General features: G+C 37.2%; 1 protein-coding gene across 1 annotated transcript in view; it reads left to right on the forward strand.

Annotated features, from left to right (window-relative positions):
- Positions 1-21,439, forward strand: part of SEMA3A (semaphorin 3A) — a 203,088-nt gene that overhangs the window by 69,142 nt on the left and 112,507 nt on the right. Inside the window, exons 3-4 of the mRNA XM_063309367.1 lie at positions 10,388-10,545; positions 15,885-15,947. Coding sequence (XP_063165437.1) covers positions 10,388-10,545; positions 15,885-15,947 — 221 coding nt within the window. The remainder of the gene's footprint in view (positions 1-10,387; positions 10,546-15,884; positions 15,948-21,439) is intronic.

Here is a 21,439-nt window from a genome sequence, read left to right on the forward strand (position 1 = left end):
CTTTCCTCCTTTTTTGTGTGTCTTTAGACTATAAGTAGGAAGCTGTCCCCCATGTTATATTTCCTGCTACTCAAGTATAGTCAGCACCTAGCTGACTTTGACTGATCTTGAAAGGAGCTAAATTGGATTGGAGACCACCAGGAAATTCCAGAGCTAGCCTGGGAAGTTGAAAAAAAAATCTATATTGTTGCGAAGACAGTAATCTAGGCATGTTCTTCTAATTACCAGAAGTTGAAGTGAAACTCAGGAACAATTTAATTTTACCTTGAAGTGTGGCCAATGGAAAAAATACCACTTCAGAGCATAAGCTTCACTGAATGCAGGGGCTTACCTCAAAATGGAAACCACTACTTGATTTGTGCCGTTATTGTTGGATTTGGCATTGTACCGAAATATAATTTCTCTGTTCAAAGTAATTTTATAATGCATACTTTGGATGAAAAATCATTTCCAACAGGGTTTGAAATAAAGCAGAGCTCAGAGAGGGACCCAGACACCATTTTTTTATTGCCACCAGAACAAGGCCTCTGAGGAGAGGGGTTGTCAAAAAGTCAAAAAGCAGCTGTGACCATGCGATTGAGGCCCTGCTCCATGAAAAAAAAGGTGAGGCTTCAATTGCATGGTGCAGCCGTCATCTTGATGTTTTGGAAGTCCCTGTGGATGTCCTTGAATGCTCTCTCAAAGTTGCCAGATATCATCCTTTTTTCTAGCCCAGCACCTGCTTGCGACACGAACGCCGTGTTCGGAGTTTTTGCCCACCGATCTCAACCAAAAGGAAACAGTTGCTTTTCATCTGGTTCAAGACTGAATGTCTTCTTGTACTCTATGCTACTTTTAGTAAGACTAAATTTCATGACTAAAACCAAATCGCATTCTGTTTGGTTTGAGAAACTACTGTTTGGCTTGAAAAATGACTATGTGGTACACAGCCTTTTTGAGCACCACCCCTGGTTTTTGCATTTGCTAGATGTAAATTCAGGTGCCTGATCACATCTTTCCTGATTTCATCTTTCTGGGGAAAATCTGTGCTCAATTTTTGTAGTACCCTTCCCTGTCTTTGTTTTTTTCCAGACTGGGTCTGGCAAAGCAGAGGTAGTGGTATGTTTTCACGTTTATATTATACATATTTCAACAAAACTTACCTGTTCATAGCTTTGCACTATTTCTCAGATCACTATGTACTGTAGATGTGCTGGATCATTCCTGTTTTCTTTACCAATATGAATCTAAAAACATTCTTATGCTAATATCCATGATAAATGAATTGCTTAGTATGATTGTTTGTCTCAAAAGTTAAAGAACAAGTTTACATATCAATTTGGACCGATGCAGATGTGCGCCTTTTTCTTTTCTTCTTTTCTTTTCAGTAATTACATGATTGGCAGCTGTGATGATAAAGTAGGATGAAAGCAAGGATTGATTGAACAGCTGCAAAAGGTCTGTCCCCCTGTATTTATTGGATGACTGATGAGATGATTATCCCAAATTAAACAATAGATTGACAGAATATACTACTGAGGGGAGAGACGGGAAAGCATCAGTCCCAATGAATTTGCTTATTCTCAGGATTTGCGAGGTTTTAGCTTTCCCAGGACATCCAGGGGAAACTTAAGTATTAATAAGAACCAATAAAATTAGGAGGGATGCTGGATTTTGCTTGGCTTCAAGGCATTTAGTCTGCTATCGTGTTTCTACCAGTTTCAGAATGAGGGTCATGTCACACAGCCAGGGTTATCCAGCATCAAAATCTGCTGTTCCAAGCATGGCCTGATTGGGATCAGGTCACCTCCAAAATCTCTATTCTGAGGTTGGAACATTTCCACCAAAAATTATTATGCCCACCTTTACCCGGCTCCAACTGTCTCCATTTGCCAAGGATCTGTTCAGTGTCTGTTATCTAATCTGCTTTTTGGGAGGACAAGAGAAACGCCATTAGATGGTATGCATGTAAGATTTTTTGAATCATAATTGGTGGTAAACTGTAGTCCGTATGTATGTACATAAATATACAGGGCCAAATAATGTTCTCCTGTTACTCTTTTCCTTTCCTTCCCTTCCCTTCCTTTTCTTGTTTTTTTTAGCTCTTCTTAGATTGAAACCTCCTATTTTTCAACCAGCCCAAATATCAGTATGGTGGATAAGCTTTCTCCATATCAACATATGGAGACAATGAGGAGAAAAAAATCTGGGATTTGTGAGCTAGAATTAGTTACAGTCTTAAAATATAATATGGTATAACTGTTTTACCTCCCCATCTACCTCTCCCATATCACACTGCTGACCTGGCATAGGACTTCCATCCTCCCTCAGTGCTAATGATTGCCAGATATCGTAAGATACCATCTGGGCAATGGTTCTGCCCTTATGGGACTGGTGAGGTGGAAACAATGAAACCTGATCTCCTATTTTAAAAAGATACTTGTGAGACACTGATTACATGCCTTTTAAGGAGGGAGAGAATTTTAAAGGAAGGAATCTGAATTTTATGTTCATTGTCTTTCAGACCAACAGTTAATCATCTCCCACAATGTCATAAACCTTTGAGCCATTGTTTGGCTTGCATGTCACAAGCTAGTTAACACAATGTAAGATGCCAGCTTTTGGTAGAGGTTTGTGTCCCCTTTCAACTTTTGTTTTAGATGCTGTCTCATTTTCTCTCTGTGTTTTTTTTTTCCTTTGATATTTGCTTTTCTGGTCTTTTGATGGTAACAATAAATTAAAAATAAATAAGTGAGCTATAGGAAGAGGTAGCAAATTTTATTGGATTAAGTTCTACTCTGATCTGATCCTAATTATGCTAAAATAAAGACTAGTGCTGTGTCCCCAGTTTTGAAAATATAAAATCTAGCAGTTACCACCCACACCCTAGCCTCCATTTTCATGAGGCCTGTCTCTAGTCTCAGGGTGGCATTAGAGACACATTTTGGGACTTAAAGGGCCGATCCTAGAAATGTGGATTGCACAAGTTCTAATGATGCAAAATTGGAGAAGGGACCAAGCTGGGCACCACAGAGAAATTGTGCTATTAGCTTGGCTTTGAATAATTTGAGTGCTGTGTCCCCAGTTTTAAAATATAAAATCAAGCACTGTCAGTTGTAGATAAAACACACCACTGGAGCAGTAAGGTTCATCCCTAATAAAATAATGGAAATTACTATTCTTGTGAAAAACAAAAATTGGTAAAACAAAAGGTGAGCATGGATTAAGGAAGACTTGTTTAGCCTACAAAAGAGACAACTGAGAGGAGATATGAGAGCACTCATCAAATATCTGAAGGGTTGTTACAGGAAGTAAGAGAATAAGGGGACCAGAATCAGTGGGTTAAAACTACAAGGAAGGAAGTTCAGGCTAGATGTCAGGAAGAGCCTCCTTACTGTACAAGCTATCAGCTAGTGGAATAGGCTGCTACATGACATAATTTTCATGTTTTCTTTTACTGAAGATCTACATACTGGCTGGATGGTTATTTTCAGAGATCTCTAGTGGATTTTGCACAGAACAAAAGGTTAAACTCTAAGGTCATTTCCAACACATTGTATCACATAGTAGAGGTTTATATGATCCTGTATAGGTGAAGAATTCATAAGGGAGAAGGTTTTATCCTCTCAAACTACTTGAACTAGGGTCAGCCAATAAAATTGAACTGTGGAAGAATAAGGATAGATAAAAGGAAGTGTTTATTCACTCAGTGCATAATTAACCTATTATTTTACTATCACAGGATTCAGCAGTGTATACAACTGGGACAACTTTCAGAGAAATCAAACAAATTCATGGCAGATAAGAAAATTTAAGGCTGTGAGTCTTGAAGGCTATCTAATCCATCCAGCAACAGAGGCAAGGGATTCTCAGTACCATGTGCTGTAAAGTATGAGTACGAATAGGCTATTTGCATCTATATCCTGTTCATGTATCCTCACTGGTAGATAGGTCCTTAGATAGGTCCATGTAGTGTAGTGGTTAGAATGTGGATTGGACTTGGATAGATTTAAGTCTCCCTTCACCATAAAGTTCATCAAGCATCTCTATACAAGAGTCTTTTCCTTAGCTCAACCTACTTCACAGGGTTAATTGTGAAAATATAATTAAAGGAGATCCATTATAAATTTCAAGCTCTCAAGATATTTTATAAATACATATTATTGTTGTAATTTCTGTCATTATTTTCTTGAACCACATTTGATCTGATCAGAATACAAATAACGAGTGACATGAAAGCTTTAGCAAAGCGAGGTTTAAAAAAAAGAATTAGAAGCTATATTGAAGAGCATTATCTAGAATGTAGTCATTTTGTTCAGCTTCCTAACACAAAGGGGTAATTTGACTTGTAGGACATTCAGTTAACTCAAATCTTCAAATCCATTTGAGGCATCAAAGTGAATCAGATGCAAGATGCAAACATTGCTGTAACTTGGTTTCTGTAAGTAGAGAAAGCTGAGGGGGTTGAGTGTCCTGTGCATGGTTTGTTACTGGAGGTATTACTCATATCGCCTCTACAAATCCTGTAGTTGTGTTCATAACTCCCTCTTTTGCTAAAATTTGCTTAGGCAGGTTCATTTGGGAGAAGCATTGCATAAGAAGAAGGTAACAAGTTATTCCCCGAAGAGATGTGAGTTGGTCAGTGAACTTTGTCAAAAGAGTAAATGTCCAGGGAGCGCTGGACTCCTTGGTATTTAGTAAGAGCTTACTTCTGAAATAATTTTTGACTGTTACTATTTTTAAGATGGAGTGGAACTGCTATGCTGTTTTTTCTTACATCATCCTATCTATCTGAGTATGGTTCAGGGGAAATATTTTAAATAAATACAGTATTGCAATGAAAACCTGGAAGTTACCCATCTGAAACATTCTCTGATGCCTTCTAAAGAAGGAACCATCTGTGTTATTTTCCCGTTCTGCTACAAGATGAAACAGCCAGGTGTTTTGATACTCTCGCATTATAACAATGGCCATGTTTTTGTGTCTTGAATCTGTTCGATCAAATTTTATCTTGTCTTTGAATCTCACATTTAAAATGAAATCTTGACTGTTAGTAGTCACTAGTCACTGGAAATACTTGTTTTCACAGGATAACTGGCTTTGGTGGATCAAGGAGAGTCTTCTGTCTTTTCTGACAGTGAACACTTGAAGCATCAGGCAAATGATTGTTTTTGAAAAGACTCAAAAGTTGTCAACACATAAGTATATTTCCTTCTGCAACATGTTGCCTTGTATGAAAGGAGATTTATTTTTATACTTGTTTGTCTCTTGGAAAGCCTCCCTTAGCTGAATTTAAAAAACGGTCAGAGAAGTGATGATATCAAATTTACATGGACAGAAACAAGACTGAAACTTGAAGCAAAATAGCAACTTGTTACTTATTGAAGTATCAGCAGATAGTAAGGCAACACCTATATTGTTGTTTTAAAAATAAACCATGAAAATTTCAAAAAGTACTTTTTGTGAAAGAATCATTTCAGGAAACCCCACTGCAGTTTCATAATCGTATTTATTGAGGAATATTCTCTCTTGAGGCAAGCAATGATGATGGAGAAATTAGTGTGACTGGCAGCCATCACTTTCTGGTATTAAGCAAGTTCTAACACAGACATCTAATACATTCTAGATAGTTGGACCTAATCCAGTTCTCTTTAAACAAAACACTTAAATGGTATTGGTTCATGGAACATGATTTGTGACTGTTCACCATACTTTTTTTTTTTTTGGCTTACAGAGCACAAAAACAATCAGTAAGTAATAGGAGTGCAGACTTTTGAGGTTGTGCTTTACTTAGAAGGTTTGAATGAAGCAGTGTCTCAAGGCAGCTTTGAGACCCTTCACTTCTGAAAAGGAAGAGGCTATAGTACTTTGCTGTGTTCTTATCTTCTGCATATTTGGGCATTCGCATAAATCTATACAATGGTTTTTCTGGGTTTTCCCTAATGCCAAAGAGACTAAGTGTCTTTTCTCATTGAGTTGAACAATTTTCGACCAATCTTTGAGTCAGCAGAAAACTCTACTGGCATGAAATTTGCAGACTCCTCTGCCAAACTTTATGATGCTTCTATTGCTTCTATTCCCAGTCACTGCCAATCCCCTGACAGTTATTCCATGTATTCTTTTTTTAAAAAAATAATTTCCCATTTAACATGCTAAAAACGTTAATGTGGAGGTAACTTTGATGGAATTCAAATAGTTTTTGAGGGCCACAATTTATACACCCCTGCTCTAAAATTAAGATTACAGTTCTCAGCACCTCTGAGAAGTGCTGTGTCCTAACAGCCAGGAAACACGCTGAGACAAGGAACTGGTCTCTAATGTTTATTGCTAGTACATAACAGGAATCCTAACAAACTGAAGAAGCGTGGGAAAAACCCAGACATATAAACCCCAAAGGTTAAGGCGGTCCTGATCTGTGTCTCTTTGAATGGCTGACCAATTCCTCAGTGCTACGCATGCGCTTAACAGTCTGGACGGGAGCCCCCTGCTCGCCATCCTTACTCATGACATGCTGGATGGTTTGGGTCTTCTTGTGTTTTGTGAGTTTATAAATTATTCTGCCTAGTTTTGGATTTTATGAACAGTGTTACCGAAGCCAGTAAGGGTAAGCAGATCTTTGAAAACCTTCCTTTTAAATATGTCCCCCTTTTCTAGTAGATAATCTGGATATTATCAAATGTCTCTGTGTTAACTGTGAAATTAATATTACAGTTCTAGGCAATGGGCCCCCTGCAAAAATTGTCTTGATATTAAGTGTAATCATCTAACATCCCCATGTTCTGTATGTTTATTCCTATTTTCCACTTGGTCCATTAGAACTTATGACAAAATAAAGCGAGGTAAAATATGATGTTTACTCAGAAGTAGGCTTCTCTGAGTTCAATATCTGTAGCTGGGAATAGTGATAGTTTAGAGCTACTATCTAGTGGGTGTTCATATTTCTGCAGCCCATATTGGTAGTGGTATTATAGAAAATCCTCCTTACATAGAAAGACTGGAGGTTGAAAGTTATGAGCGCAGTTGCTAATTTGGAATATTATCTTGATGTTTGGTCATTTCCAGATTAAAGAAAAAAGAGAAGACTGAATTTCCACCCATAAGCAATAGCATTATAATACTTATTGAAAAAAGCAGCATCTATACTGATAGTTTTGAAATATGTACATTAATTCACATTTCAACTTTCAAATTTTCAAATTGGATAATTGGCTAAAACTTAGCCTCCCTTGTACAGTATGGTATAAAGAATATATTAATGACAATGTGACAAAGAAAGTTTGGGAAGAGAAGAAAAATTTGAAGGCTAGATGCACATAGCAAGGATATGGCATTTAAAACCATTATTAAAGAAATAAATTTGTCTCTTTACAGCCAAGTACTAGAATACAATTACAGTTACAATAAGAAAAAATAACTGGGGAAAGCAGGGATGAAGCAAGTACGAACAGGTGAATACTGTAAAAGTCAGGTTCACAGCATCTCTCCACCCCAATGTGGTCCTTCATCTGTATTCCTTCAGTATTAATTTGGCTGATTATTTTAAAACATTCATCATTACTTTGGATGCTTTATTGATTTTATTCTTTTATTTTAAAATGGTTTTGCTTTAAAAGCTTTCTTTGTCCAAAAACAAGTCCTTTCATTTGTATTTGTGCTGTCCTTTGATGCTACTTGATCTCGAGACATTAAAAATAAGGTTTCTATAATGAACATGTAGAGACTAATTAATGTGAGGACCCAGAAGATTGAATTTGCATTGATTAAACCAATGTCATCCTTGTGTTCTTCAGTTGCCCTTTGCCAGTGTTACAGCAGGCACTGACTGAACAGCTAGGTTGCAAAAGAAGGGAAATGAAATCAGAGAATAAGCACAGCAGTGTCTTAATGTTAGTGCTATTTGACCACGGTCCCGGTTAGCGGCTTACCTCTTACCTGGTAGACAATAGTGCTTGTTCCATGATGTCATCACACAAAGAACCCAAATTAGGTTCTTGCATCATCTGCATCTCACAAGGCACACAACATCCCTTTATCGCCATTGCTGATGCCTATGCCCATTGGGGTTTTCACAACAATCTCAGCCACCATAGAGCTAATAAACTGACCTTCCAGAATCCAACCCCTGATGAACCACCCAGTTTCGCACAGGGTGCTGGTCCTGCAATTTAAACTCCTTTGCAGTATCCCTCTGCATCAGGGTCCCCTGTGGCAGGTGCAAGTGGCAGGACTGGTTAGCTACCCTGCTCTTTTTGCTGCTGCTGCAAAAGTGATCATCTCTGGAAGGACACTGCCATTTCATAGTCCTTGTAGGGATGAATTGCTGCTGCTGTTTTCCCCACTTCAAAGGTCTTAGCGGGCCAACTAACACCCTGGATAAGCATGAAAGAGAAATTCACTGAGTTGGCATGTGAAGACAAAGTCAACTTTTTCACCTTTAACACAAACTCAATTTTTAATTATCATTCAAATTTTGCAGTTCTCTGAATTTTGCTATGCAGCAATACTACTTATACTACTACTAATAATAATGTAAACATCTGCCTATATTAATGCAAATAACATTAAAATAGAGTATGCATTATACAAGGGAAGTTGTTTGCAAAATCGGCACAAAATTTCAACAAAAATGTCCATATAAGAAAAATGTGCACCAAAATGCATACTGTATAAGTTTGATTTCATTTAAGGAAATCTTATTTTTGACAAGTTTGCAAAAATGAGAAACCAAAATGGATGGATTCAACATCCCAAATATTGGATTCAAAACCCCTAAATGTCAATATTTCATCACATAATGTCCATGTGTCTGACTTATTTATGACAATACTTGCCATTTCTATTTTTTTAGAAGCTATTATATTTATTTGTTACCCAAGCTTTTAATATGTTTAGTTGTCCATGGCTATCCATAAGCTTTTCCTAAATAAAATGTGTATTTTGGGAGAGATGGGCAGTGATAGAAATTTGAAGAATAAATAAATAAAATAAATAAATTCTTGCAATGATAATCGTTCCACTATTTATTACCTATTATACCTAAGGTTCCACCATACTCTCAAAAAGACAGCAATGATAAACCAATTTATGGAGCCTGTTCTTTCTTTATTCTAGAGGTAGCTTTCTTTCTCCTGAAGTCCACTGCTTTTTATTCTGCACTGCGTTGACAACTTTGGTAGAATATCTTTGACAAAACCAATATAATTCACGTTTTTGAATCCCATTATGAGCCTAAGACTTATTTCAATTGGTGCATTTCCCTGAATTTTTGATTTGGTGAAGACACGTGATAAAATTCAGTGCAATAAGTAGACAAATGCTAAAGTTAACCATCTGCATAGTATTTTATACTTGTCATCAATATTTTGTTCATTGTTAAAATGAGTCAAGAAATTGCTTAGTAATGTTAATATTGGGTTTGATCATACTCTAGGCCTATTGAAATAAACAGATTTCAAGTAAGTTACAATTCACTCACTTATTTCATCACTTTTAGGGGCCCTAAACCATGACTAATTTAGTCTGGATCAACGCCATTGTTGTTATTAGCTATTATACATTTCTACCAACCTTTCTGCTAGACCATGTGTGATGGTTTACATCATCCTGAAGAAATGGTGGGGAAAGAGGAGACGATAGAATCTTTTGCAGTAATGCCAGCATCCTTTTTCAGTAAGGGAGAAGAGTTGATGATACTTTGATGGAAAAATTTGCTCTGGATTTAACTCTGCTGTTTATCTTTTTTCAGTCTGATTTGACTTTACATTTTGCATTTTTTACAGTTAGGATGATGTAAACCATCACACATGGTCTAGCAGAAAGGTTGGTAGAAATGTATAATAGCTGTAATAGCTGTAATAGCTAACTGTAAAAAATGCAAAATGTAAAGTCAAATCAAACTGAAAAAAGATAAACAGCAGAGTTAAATCCAGAGCAATTTTTTCCATCAAAGTATCATCAACTCTTCTCCCTTACTGAAAAAGGATGCTGGCATTACTGCAAAAGATTCTATAGTCTCCTCTTTCCCCACCATTACTTCATTTTCTAATTGGCATGCATTTCACTCTCTTCCTGGACTGGGCAAGTGGAGAACATTTCTATCACATTAGCAGTAGTTTATATCCTCCCACAGCTTAATTAGGATCAAAGGTCAAAGGTCACTCAATTATAAATGCAATGCATTAAAGGAGAGTTAATAAAGTGATGCATTAAAACCGAGGTTTTAACGTCTTAAAAAATACGTTCTCCCAGTTTTGGGCTCTAACTCTATTACCAAAGGGACAGAAGCCTGAAAAATCCTGCCTAAATAAATTAAGAAATTCCATATGGTTGCTACTCATCTATTTATTTATCAGAACCAGGGTCACTGTTCTTTAAATTAACAATAATTTTCTTGTCTTTCATCCTACAGAAATGTACGAATCTAGCAATATAGCTACTTTCCATGGAGTGGTCAATAGCTCTAGTTACCATACATTCCTTTTGGATGAGGAACGGAGTAGACTTTATGTTGGAGCAAAGGATCACATATTTTCTTTCAACCTAGTCAACATCAAGGATTTTCAAACGGTACGTTCAGCCTTTTTAATCACTTTTCATCTTCACATGTCGGCAGATGGGGTAAAATGACTGAATATTTAGAGTATCAAAATGTGATAGAGTGTACAGTGTGAGCTGAACGTTGAGCCACTTAGTTACTTAGTTATGCAGGTCTATTTGCATATCATAACATTCATAAAAAATATTCCGTATAGATAGAATATGAACCCATTCCAAGACATACAGAACATGAAAAAGCTAAGCAGGATATAGTTTCCTTTTCTCTTTTGTCTTCTACATTTGTATCACTATATTTGGAACTCAACATGCATGTATTCAAAGGCAATTTGGGCAAATAACCCCTTTGAATAGGATATTCAGATTAAATTACAGAATTGATTTAATGTGTTGAATTGAAATAAATGCATTCAAATTGATTCAAAGATTAGATGGACTTTTCTACAAGTATGTTAACACTTTATAGAATTGGATTCAAATACCTGAAAAGTTTTCAGAAGACTTATTCTCTCTAACCCCAGAGGGCAGGACCAGAACTAGTGGGTTAAAACTACAAAGAAGTAGGTTTAGGTTAGATGTCAGGAGGAACTTTCTGACTGTATCAGCTGTCAGCCACTAGAACAGGCTGCCACATGAAGTCATGAGTTTTCCATCACTAGAGGTCTTCATCTGCCAGTGATGTTCTAGTGGATCCTACACTGAACTGGAGTTTGGAAAAGATTACCTCTAAGCTCTCTTCCAACTGTATTATTTTAGAATTCTATGAATTACTTGAGTTTATTTCACTGTTGAATCACAACATTCAAATGGACTCTGAATCAAATTGCAAATGTGAATCTACTCTTGGTTGGTTCACACAAAAAGGATGACAAAACTGTGATGTTCCATTTTTTAACTATTGAGAAAAAATAGAATGAGTTATGAATAAACACATACAAAATTGGCAGAGAGTAGAAATGGACTGTTCCATCCACCACAAGTCTCTGTAAGTCATCTGTCCTAACAGTAAGAAACCAAGCTGAGACAAGGAATAAGTCCCTAGTGTTTTATTACTGCTACATTAGATAGAAAATCCTAACAAACTGAAGAAGCGTGAGAAAACCTATAGAGATAAACCCCAAAAGTCAAGGCAGGTCTGTTCTGTGTCTCTTTGATGACTGCTCAACTTCTCACTACTACGCATACGTTTTCCCCCCTGGATAGGGGCCCCCTTCTGCTCACCATCAGTGCTCATGACAGCATCCTTAGAATCTTACAAGCTCTATTCTTCATTCCTGACATCGACACCAGATTAATTTATATACATCCAATCCAGTGAATAGTGACCATTCATCAGAAGGATGTTCATATCTGTTCAAGTTCTCAAAATCCAGTTCGTTCAAATAGAGATGCAAAATATAGATGGTAAATGCCAGAGGCACTTGAAATCACTAAATTACATAAAGACTATGAATCTGATTTAATTTTTCATTTTATCACTTCAGATGCTTCCATTCAGAAGGTTAAAGCTATTAATAAACCATTATAGATGGAATGTTGATGGTAGCATCATGATGGATGTTCTTGGCTTTGAATGAAAATAAGAGATTTAGGTTGGAAGGTTATACACATCTCAATTATGAAAGCATATGTGTACTTAATAAAACATTAAAGTTATGTACAATATAACTATATTTTCATGAATCCTCAGTCAGAAAGATGAGCTGGTTTAAGGAGAAAACATTTAACTAGCTATCTGTGGGAGAGAGTTAAGAAGAGACAGAGTGCAAATAAAAATAAACCATATTATAAAATTATTGCTTTAAAACTGGCAAGGTTAGTTCTACTTTGTATTAGTCCATGGCCCATTAATTCCTTAAATGATAAAGTATTTTTTTTCAAAGTCCTAAGCAAAGATTTGTATTCTCTGAAGATCAAGATCAAAGCAAAGTTGGCTATTTCCTATTCTGTATAGAGTAACCATAAAAGAAATGAGTTATTTATTTGGATATTCTGTGAGGCTCAGGATGTAATGCAGAAACATCTGGAATCATTAAAGAAACAGACTGCTGCTGTAAGTAAAAAAGTGTAAACAATTTAGGGTGAATTCACACATGGACGCTGTTCTTTGTTCACACCTGCGTGGTGGCCCCAGATAGCGATTGGATAAATTCATGATTCACAAGCCTACAGAGGCACCAATGTGGATGAAAGATTTGACCCTGGGAACAGCTTGGGGGAGGTTGCTGCCTTGAGTACTTATTTGCCATGTTTGGATGCAACAGTCTGTCCATTTTTGGAAAAAGGTCATGAACAACTGGATATTTGGGCTGAGCTAGCAGAAATCAGTCTCTATTGAGTTCAGAATCTTGTTTCCAGTACTTGTCAGATATATCCAGGAAATCCAAGACCAGAATTTATCCAACGTCAAGAATTCAGAGAAGTACTGCCTCTGAACATAGAGTTTCTTTTCTTTTTCTGATGAAGTACAACTACATTTGCTCAAGTTTTCCAAAGAAAAAGGCTGGGCTTAAAGAAAATGCAACACTCAGAATTCTAATGGTGGTCTTCTCACCTCATTCAACAAACCGGACTTTGGCACAAATAAGAAATACTTAATTACCATTAACTGCTCTTCCAAAGCATTTTAGATGTCCTGCTCCACCTTTTAAACTTCTTCCTGCAAGAGTCTGCTTGCTTCTTTCCCCCTTTAGTGCCTGTTTTATGAATTGCTTTGCCCAGGCTCCCATTTTCCATTGCTGGTTTCCCTATCTCTTCACCACTGTCTGTCATGAAGAAGGCACAGGTGGTCTCCCTGCCTGTGGAACTTGGTGAGGGAAGAGTTCTGATGGGTATAAGCCATCCAGGCTATTGTATGTTTTGTTTACACCCTCCCAGAATAATCCCCTCTGCCATGGCTTCCTGCTCCCATTCCAAAAGCTATTGCCTTGCAAGAGGCAAGGCAAAACACCCCTCCAGCCCTTCCTTCTGACACTCTTTTGTAATGCTGAAAGACCTCCTGATAGTGCTGGCCTTGGGCATGATGGAGAAGGCGCTCTGGTTTGTTATGGAGATGGTGGACAATAAGCGTGCAGAAGAACCAACTGGGATTGTTGGTACTTGGCACAATTTGCAGTTTGTGCACACTGTAGTCCAAGATGCCTGGAATCTTGCTCAACCACAGCTTCAGGCCTTCCTGAAAACACCCATGTATTTTGTTACAGATGTTCCAACTTCAAAATCCATCATGAAACCTCCACCTGCATTTGCTATTATTTGCCTTGTTGACCTTAAATGAACTTTTCCCTGTTTTTTTGTGAATTGGTTTAAGATTAAAGTTATAGTCCAACCACATGGCCCATTTATATTGCATGATGCTGAAATTTGATCATGTTTTATTCTATGTGCAATTCTAAGAGCTTTTTAAAATACATAAATAATTAACTAAAGGGGGTCTTTCGGCTTTTGCATTAGAAGATGAAATTGATTGTTAAGAACTAATCACAAACATAGTCAGAAATGAACTTGTGAATCACTGTAGAATAATTAGCACAAATCCATGATAGTAACAACCTCAGAACATCTTTAATGCAGGAGTTGGCTTCTAGTTATTATTGAATGACATCTTCCATTATTGCCATGCCGGGTGAGTTTAGGAGAGTTGGGGTCCAACAAGCCTATGAGGAGCCATAGTGCCACAGCATTTCTTCCATGGGACAGATCACACTCCATCCACTCTAACATTCTGGTTTCCAAAATTGTCAGATATTTTTTTCAGAATCTACAAGCCAGCAGGAAGGTATTTATTTATCCTCTATTTGTCTTGGTATTTATCGTCTACTCTAAACACAGAAATATCCACCATATTTAGAGATTAAATTTCTATATTCTCCTTGATCACTATGGTGTAATGGGTTATAAGTTTGAGGATGGATGGATAGATGGATGGATGATAGGCAGATAGATAGATAGATAGATAGATAGATAGATAGATAGATAGATAGATAGATAGATAGAGATAGATAGATAGATAGATAGATAGATAGATAGATAGAGTATGCTGTCTAGGTATGGAATAGTCTATTTACTTTATTACTTGCTTGCATAATTTTATATATATTTTTTCCTTCTCTGTTTTGTTTTCTTTTATCTGAGTGTGCTATATTCTGGCCATCTGGTCTCTAACTATAAATAAAATATTACTGCTGTTGTTAGGGTACAAAACATGGTGTGTCATGCATACCTTTTTTTTTTTTTTTGACATAACATATTCCAGGCCATCTAGGAAAGGAGGACAATCTTGGATGTAAAATGACACCCCCTCTGCTATTCCCTCTACTTTTTTCTAAGCAAACAGAAATCTATATCTATATCTATATCATCTATCTCTATATACCTATCAAAACCAAAACAAAATCCTGCACAATGCCCAGTTTTCCTATCTTATCCATCCAGGCTGATCAATTCCAGTTGGATTTAATCCAGGAAATTTGCTCTCAATAAATTTTCCATGTGAAATACTTATGTGGCCCTATGTATGTGCACATATTTGCAACCTCCTGTACACCTCTAATATATACCCTACACTCTACAAGTAAGGACAGGGCTGTAGATTATAGCCTATATGTTTTTTTGGAGTACAGGGTATAATGAATAGCTACTGATTAAAATTAATTGCCTATAAAATAAAGAACCTCATTTATGAAATTGATTTTTCCATATTTGCATATATCAACTATCCTCTCTCACACCCACAAACTACTCTCAGACACAAAACATCCACAGATGCCCCATTTCCTCCTTCCAACAAAAACATCAGAAAAGACTAGAGAAAGGAGAGAAAGAAAGAGAAGACAGGAAACGAAAGTGCATGGCGAATGGAAGGGGTTAACTGAACAGGGAAGGGTAAGAGGGGGAAAACAGACCATTGCCCAAAGGGATACACTTAGTGGCAGAAGCGATGTTTGATCTTCAGTCTAATCTTCAAAGTCTTCCCCACTTTTCTACATCCATTTGCACCTTTTGCTTGTTTTCAATATTGCAATATTGCTTCTATTCTTAGTTAATTTTCACACCTTGCCTCTCTTCCACTGACAATTTTTGTACTGGATATTATCTTCCCTGAAATCAGATTTGAGGCTTTTAGGTCTATAGGGCTTTAATCCCAAAAAAGCCAATAAAACTCAAATCGCATGGAGATGGACACTGCAGTCCCTATGGTGATGAAGTGAACAAAGGAAGATACTATATAAAGTGAGTTTCATTAAAGAAAAAAATAATCCTAAAGAGGAAACATTTTTTGGATTGTGATTATAGTTCTGGATTGCTAAAGCATGACATGACATAATGTGATTTTGACTTTCCATCCTCAGATTGCTTGGCCTGTGTCTCACAGCCGTCGGGATGAGTGCAAGTGGGCTGGAAAAGATGTTCTGGTAAGTAGAAATCTTTACCATCTCTCTCCCATTTCTTCTTGATAGGGCTGGTCAGTATTTTGGGACCTCTTGTCTGTTTCAATTTTAAAGCTTTGGCTTGCACTCACTAGCTGCCTTTTTCTTAAATAACTTCATGTTGGGTTAAGCTTGGACACCAGGGCTTCTTTTTCTCCCCTTGCACCCCTGTGAGGGTAGATTTACATGTAATGGAATGAGGGAATGAGCATATAATTGTCCCCTTATTTAAGAATTGTTAAGAGTTTGACCTCATTCCTGTAACACAGCAGAGGCTCTTAATTTGCAGGCGCATGGAATAGGCAGGCCATTGTGAATGCAGTAAAAGCCATTAATGTCAAGAAGCTTTGAAGGCCTCAGGGGGTCTTCCTTGACAAGAGCACACGGGTGCCTTCCTGATGTTAATTTCCTTCTTCCTATTGTGGTTGAAAAAAGGGGGAAAACATTTATTTTATGCATTCTTTCTTATATCACCACTCTTTCCTCCTTAATCTTTTCAGCCCTTCCATATTATTTATTAGATAATATGGAAACTTGTAATACTGTTGGGTGTCATTGTAATACTGGGGGAGGATAAATAAATAAAGGGATGGAATTCACTGTAATTGTACAGAAACTGAACACATTCTAATAAGACAAAGGGAAAATCACTGTGTTTGCAGTAGGGAAAGGCAGCATAGAACTTGCCCCAAGTGAATTTTTAGAGATGGTTCAGTAAAATATTCATAACAACAGCTGCTAGAGATCTGTATTCTGTCTCAAGTTGTAAGGGAAATGGATTCATAAACCAGAACTTGTTTCAGAATCAGGAGTTGAATATTTAAAATAGCTGAGTTGATCTGTATCCAGAGAAAGAGGAAAAACTTCCTGAATAGAGAAGGGAGAGAATCATAAATCATACAGTGGCCGTTTAAAGATCTTGTTAGGCTGACTTTTGAAGAATGAGTCTTATGCTTAAACCAAAGCAACTGCTTTTCCCCTAGAACAAGCATGAGGTGATGCCTTTTGTAAGGCCAAGTTTTAAGAATCCAGAAAATGAATTCTTCATTTTACCCCCAAGGAAAAATTTTTTAAAAAAATATTCAGTAGGCTTTTTCTTTAGTTATTATCAAGGAGAAAATGGGAAATACAGTCTAAAGAACATTCAATGCAATATAATGAAGGTATTCTTATGATAACAAGTATTTGACATTTTTGAATGCCTAGAAGTTAATAAATCGCAAATGTTTGGTTTTAACAATATTGTTTTTTAAATTTTAATTGAAGTCGTTATGAATCTCAAGTAGTAACAGTTCTATACTGAACAACTTTCCTAGCAGTAAGGAGCCTACTTGCAGCAGCTATATTGCTTACTGCATTTCATAATGAATATTAACTATATGCAGCTTGTATGAACCTCACTGGTAACCTCAAACATGACCTAAGATTAAAGTTTTCTTTGGTAACTAGGTTAGGTAGCAGGCTGCATTTTCACTCTGCTGGAGTCCACGTAATTCCTTCTCCATTAACGTCAATCACAGAGTACCATGAAATCGATATAGTTGGGGGTCTGACATTTCAAGGGTTGTACCAGACACTGATAAATATGGAGGCTCTCCAACAGCTCAGCCTGCTTTTCTGAAAAGAGAGTTAACAATTTGGAGGACATAAAAATGCAGATGGGCCATCCAGTTTCTCATGTTTCTGTAATGCAACCACCTACCTCTATTGGAAATGTTACATAATGTGCTAAGTTGTGTTGTACTGGGGTATGCTTTGAGTCATTGATTTGATTCAGTTTGATTCATATTTCTGATTTGATTCATAAAAATTGACCCAGTTTGATCTAGATGCCTGAATCAAATCATTGCACCAAATCAATCCAAGAGAAAAAGTATATTTCTGGCCAAGCAGAATAGCTTGGCCAGAAATATACAGTCCAAATGGCTGATGTTGGACTGGCACTGGGGAGACCTGGGTCCTAGTTGCCCCTCAACCATGGAAGCTCCCTGAGTGATCTTTGGCCAGTCACTCTCTCTAAGCCCGAACAATCTTGCAGCTCAATTGTTGTGAGATAAAATAGGCAGAGGAGGAACCCTGCATAGTTCCTTGAGCTCCTGAATAAAACGTAGGACATAGGTGTAACAAAAAATTGATTTAGAAGTATAAAATTTCATTTAATTTGATTTACCTATTAGTTTAGAAAACCAATTCAGAAATTTGGTTTCTGAATCTGAATCAAATCTTAGAATTCTTATCTCTATGTTATATTTTCACTGCTTATTCCTATGCTAAGAAACTGTGACAAGCAGCTAGAAAGTATTATTATTATTATTTCCCACTATACACACACACATATATACATACACACACACACACTGTATCTGTCTGTCTGTCTGTCTGTCTATCTATCTCAAGGCAGCAAACTACCTCCTATTTTCTCCACAATGACAACCTGCCAAAGAATATCTATACATGAATTAACATTGGAAAAATCATGTACACATAAAATCCAAAATGCATAGGTCCCAACTCACAAAATCCTTTCTTGGCAAGGAAAGCCTTATTCATAAAGAAGTGGCTGACTTCTGTTCCATCCAGTGTGTCATAGCTTTCTTTCTGTGCTTTTCTTGTGTGTCTGTGTATATGTGTGTGTGTGCTGTAAACCTTGTAACTGGCCATTCACAAATGAAGAATTTCAGGTGCTTTGGCCATGATCAACTGATGAATCATACATACAAAAGCTGCTGTATGCATATTTATATTCTGCCCTTCAATTTAATAGTCTTCAGAGTTGCTCATAATATATCACACACACACACACACACACATATACACACACAAACCCACAGCACAGAATGACACCAGTCAGCAGCCCCTGGGCCCCTGCCTGCTGGGTGGGCCACAAAGTGCTTTCTTGCAGGGAAAACAAGGATAGATTCCTCCTTTCACTAAGAAATTGAAGCCAGTTGGTCTTAATGCTTTTCCTTGGGGGTAACTGGTTTCTGGGTAAAGGCAAAATGCTTACCTTTGCAGTCCCAGCCTTTGTTTCAGATCTTTACAGACTTCACTTCCAAAGTAAAATGAGACCAAATTCAGATGAGGCATACACCTTCTAATCCATTGTAAATTAAGAATCTGTCATCTCTTTGCATATACATTTGCAGTTGGTTGCCAAATTCCATACGTCTAACTAATGTTTCCCCAGAGATAGAATTTGTATATAAATTACTAGATTCCTTTATGGAACATTTATAAGTATCACTTTATAATAATCATATATAGTATTGATTTGGCCTCTTCAGGTAATTAATGCTCTGAATCAGATTCAAAACTTCAAATGGATTTAACAAATCAAATTGATGGATTGATTCAGTTCATCAAATTGAATGCATCCAAATTGGTTGGAAATGATGAAAATTGGATGCTTTCCATGAACGGAACTAGACTTGACACAACTCATATATATAAAACTCTTTGTATTAGACCAGTGTTTCTCGACCTTAGCAACTTTAAGATGTGTGGACTTCAACTCCCAGAATTCCCCAGCCAGCATGACTGGCTGGGGAATTCTGGGAGTTAAAGTCCAAACATCTTAAAGTTGCCCAGGGTGGAAAAACACTGTATTACAGTCTTGAAGTTTGTTTTTTTTTTTAATGATAAAATGATTGCTGAAATCCGTTGTTCCTTCACAAATTCACATGTTCTGCTTCATTTTTAAATTTGTCAGTTGAGAGCCCATGTTCAACATGATGTGAGGGAAAACACTAATAGTTCTTTCCATTAAATCAGCTCTGGTTTAGTGCCAGTCTTCTTAATCCCTAAAATATGCTGAGCACAGAATGTCATGAGAATATTCTGATACCAGCATGAGAAACTACATTCCTCTGTTCCGTCTTTTAGAATAAGAGTCATCATAAACTTCAGTACAAGCTTGCAGCTTTTTCAGTTTTAGGAAGAGAAATACAGACAAATATAAGACACCGTCAAGCTTGTACACTTGATCCTGGGAAGAATCAGTAGATGTTCACTGCCCCAGTATAAGAGCTGAGAGACCCATTCAGGGTTTCTCTCCAGAATGATTAGGTGAGCAGTGGCTACAATAAAAGGTTAAATTGTCCAAGCTGTAACTAGTAGACCAGCTTCAACTTTGCTGGTCAAGAAAATTAACTGTTACAAAAGGATGTTTACATAATAGGAAGTTCACACAATTCCCTCCAGCTTGCAAACAAATTGAAAAAGACACAAGGAGCTGCGTAAGACAGCAAGGACGACTTGTACCAATGCTATGACAGGCACTGTAACTGCTTGGGCTGTGTGAATTATCTAAGACCCAATTCAAGTTTATGATTCAGTTTAGGTATGAAGTAAGAATTGTCTGTGCATGCACATGTACAAAAATCCTTTGAACCTTCAAACTGTTTGAAAGGCATATCTTTCAGTTCAAGATATCAAAATGATTCAAGGAATTTGCTCAAATCATCTTTGTATTAAGTCTTGAAAAGACAAAGCATCCCTGAATCCCATGTCAATCTCTACAACAAAAAATGCTTCTCCCCTGTTGGAATAACTCTTGTTCATGAGACACGCTCCACTTGGATCCTGGCTGTCTTTGCTTGAGGAGCTCTAAGCAGAGATGTATTACCGACAAGTGTGGATAAGATCCCTTGTCTGATGGTCATAAGGACCAAGGGGAATGTGCCCCACCATACCTTTTGGTGGCTGGATGTGTAAGGCAGCACCCACAAGGGTAAAATTAACTTGTACAACAGGAAGCCTGGGGTAGAGCACCCCTTCATAGGTGCTCCAGAGATGACATGGTGTTCCGCACTTACTCAGGTCTTGGCAGCTGCTTTGAAGGTCCTTGGTGGTCTTATGTTCATGTATACTCTTATGCAGAAGGAGGCTTCCAGTGGCCCTCCTAGTGAAGCCAAGGAGTTAAAGTGGCTCACCAGTTTCTGCACATGCAGGGCACTACCTCAAATCCAGTTGCTCCTGATCTGACATGATGCAGCTCTCCAAAGCAAGAGCTATCAATTTCATATAATTACAGCACAGGTACATGTCTACTCAGAAGTAAATCCCATTGATTTTGTAAAGAATTACTCACTCTTCTGAAGTCATCTGCTGTCTCAGACAGTATCTTTAATTTTGAAAAACATTAATTTGCAATGTGAAGAAAAAGGATATGGTAGATTTATGCAAACTTTGTGTTCAAAAATGGAGATGTCACAAAGGGTTAAGTGATCCTTTCTATTTTGAGGCCAAGTAACCTCATCTCTGTTGTAATAAAACTTACTTATGCTTCCTGCCTCACTTAGTCTCTTCCAGATTAACTGATTTCCACAGCTTTAGAACCTCTAAGGATATTACAGGCATGTTTGAAAAAGCAACTTGGCAACTCTTGTTTCAACAAATGTGACTTGGTGCCAGATCTTAATTGAAGGGAAATTTTAAACTTCCTTCTATTAAGGTGTTTCATCCTAATTTTTCCTATG

The sequence above is a fragment of the Candoia aspera genome, chromosome 7, assembly GCF_035149785.1.
Source record: "Candoia aspera isolate rCanAsp1 chromosome 7, rCanAsp1.hap2, whole genome shotgun sequence".
Lineage (NCBI taxonomy): Eukaryota > Metazoa > Chordata > Lepidosauria > Squamata > Boidae > Candoia > Candoia aspera.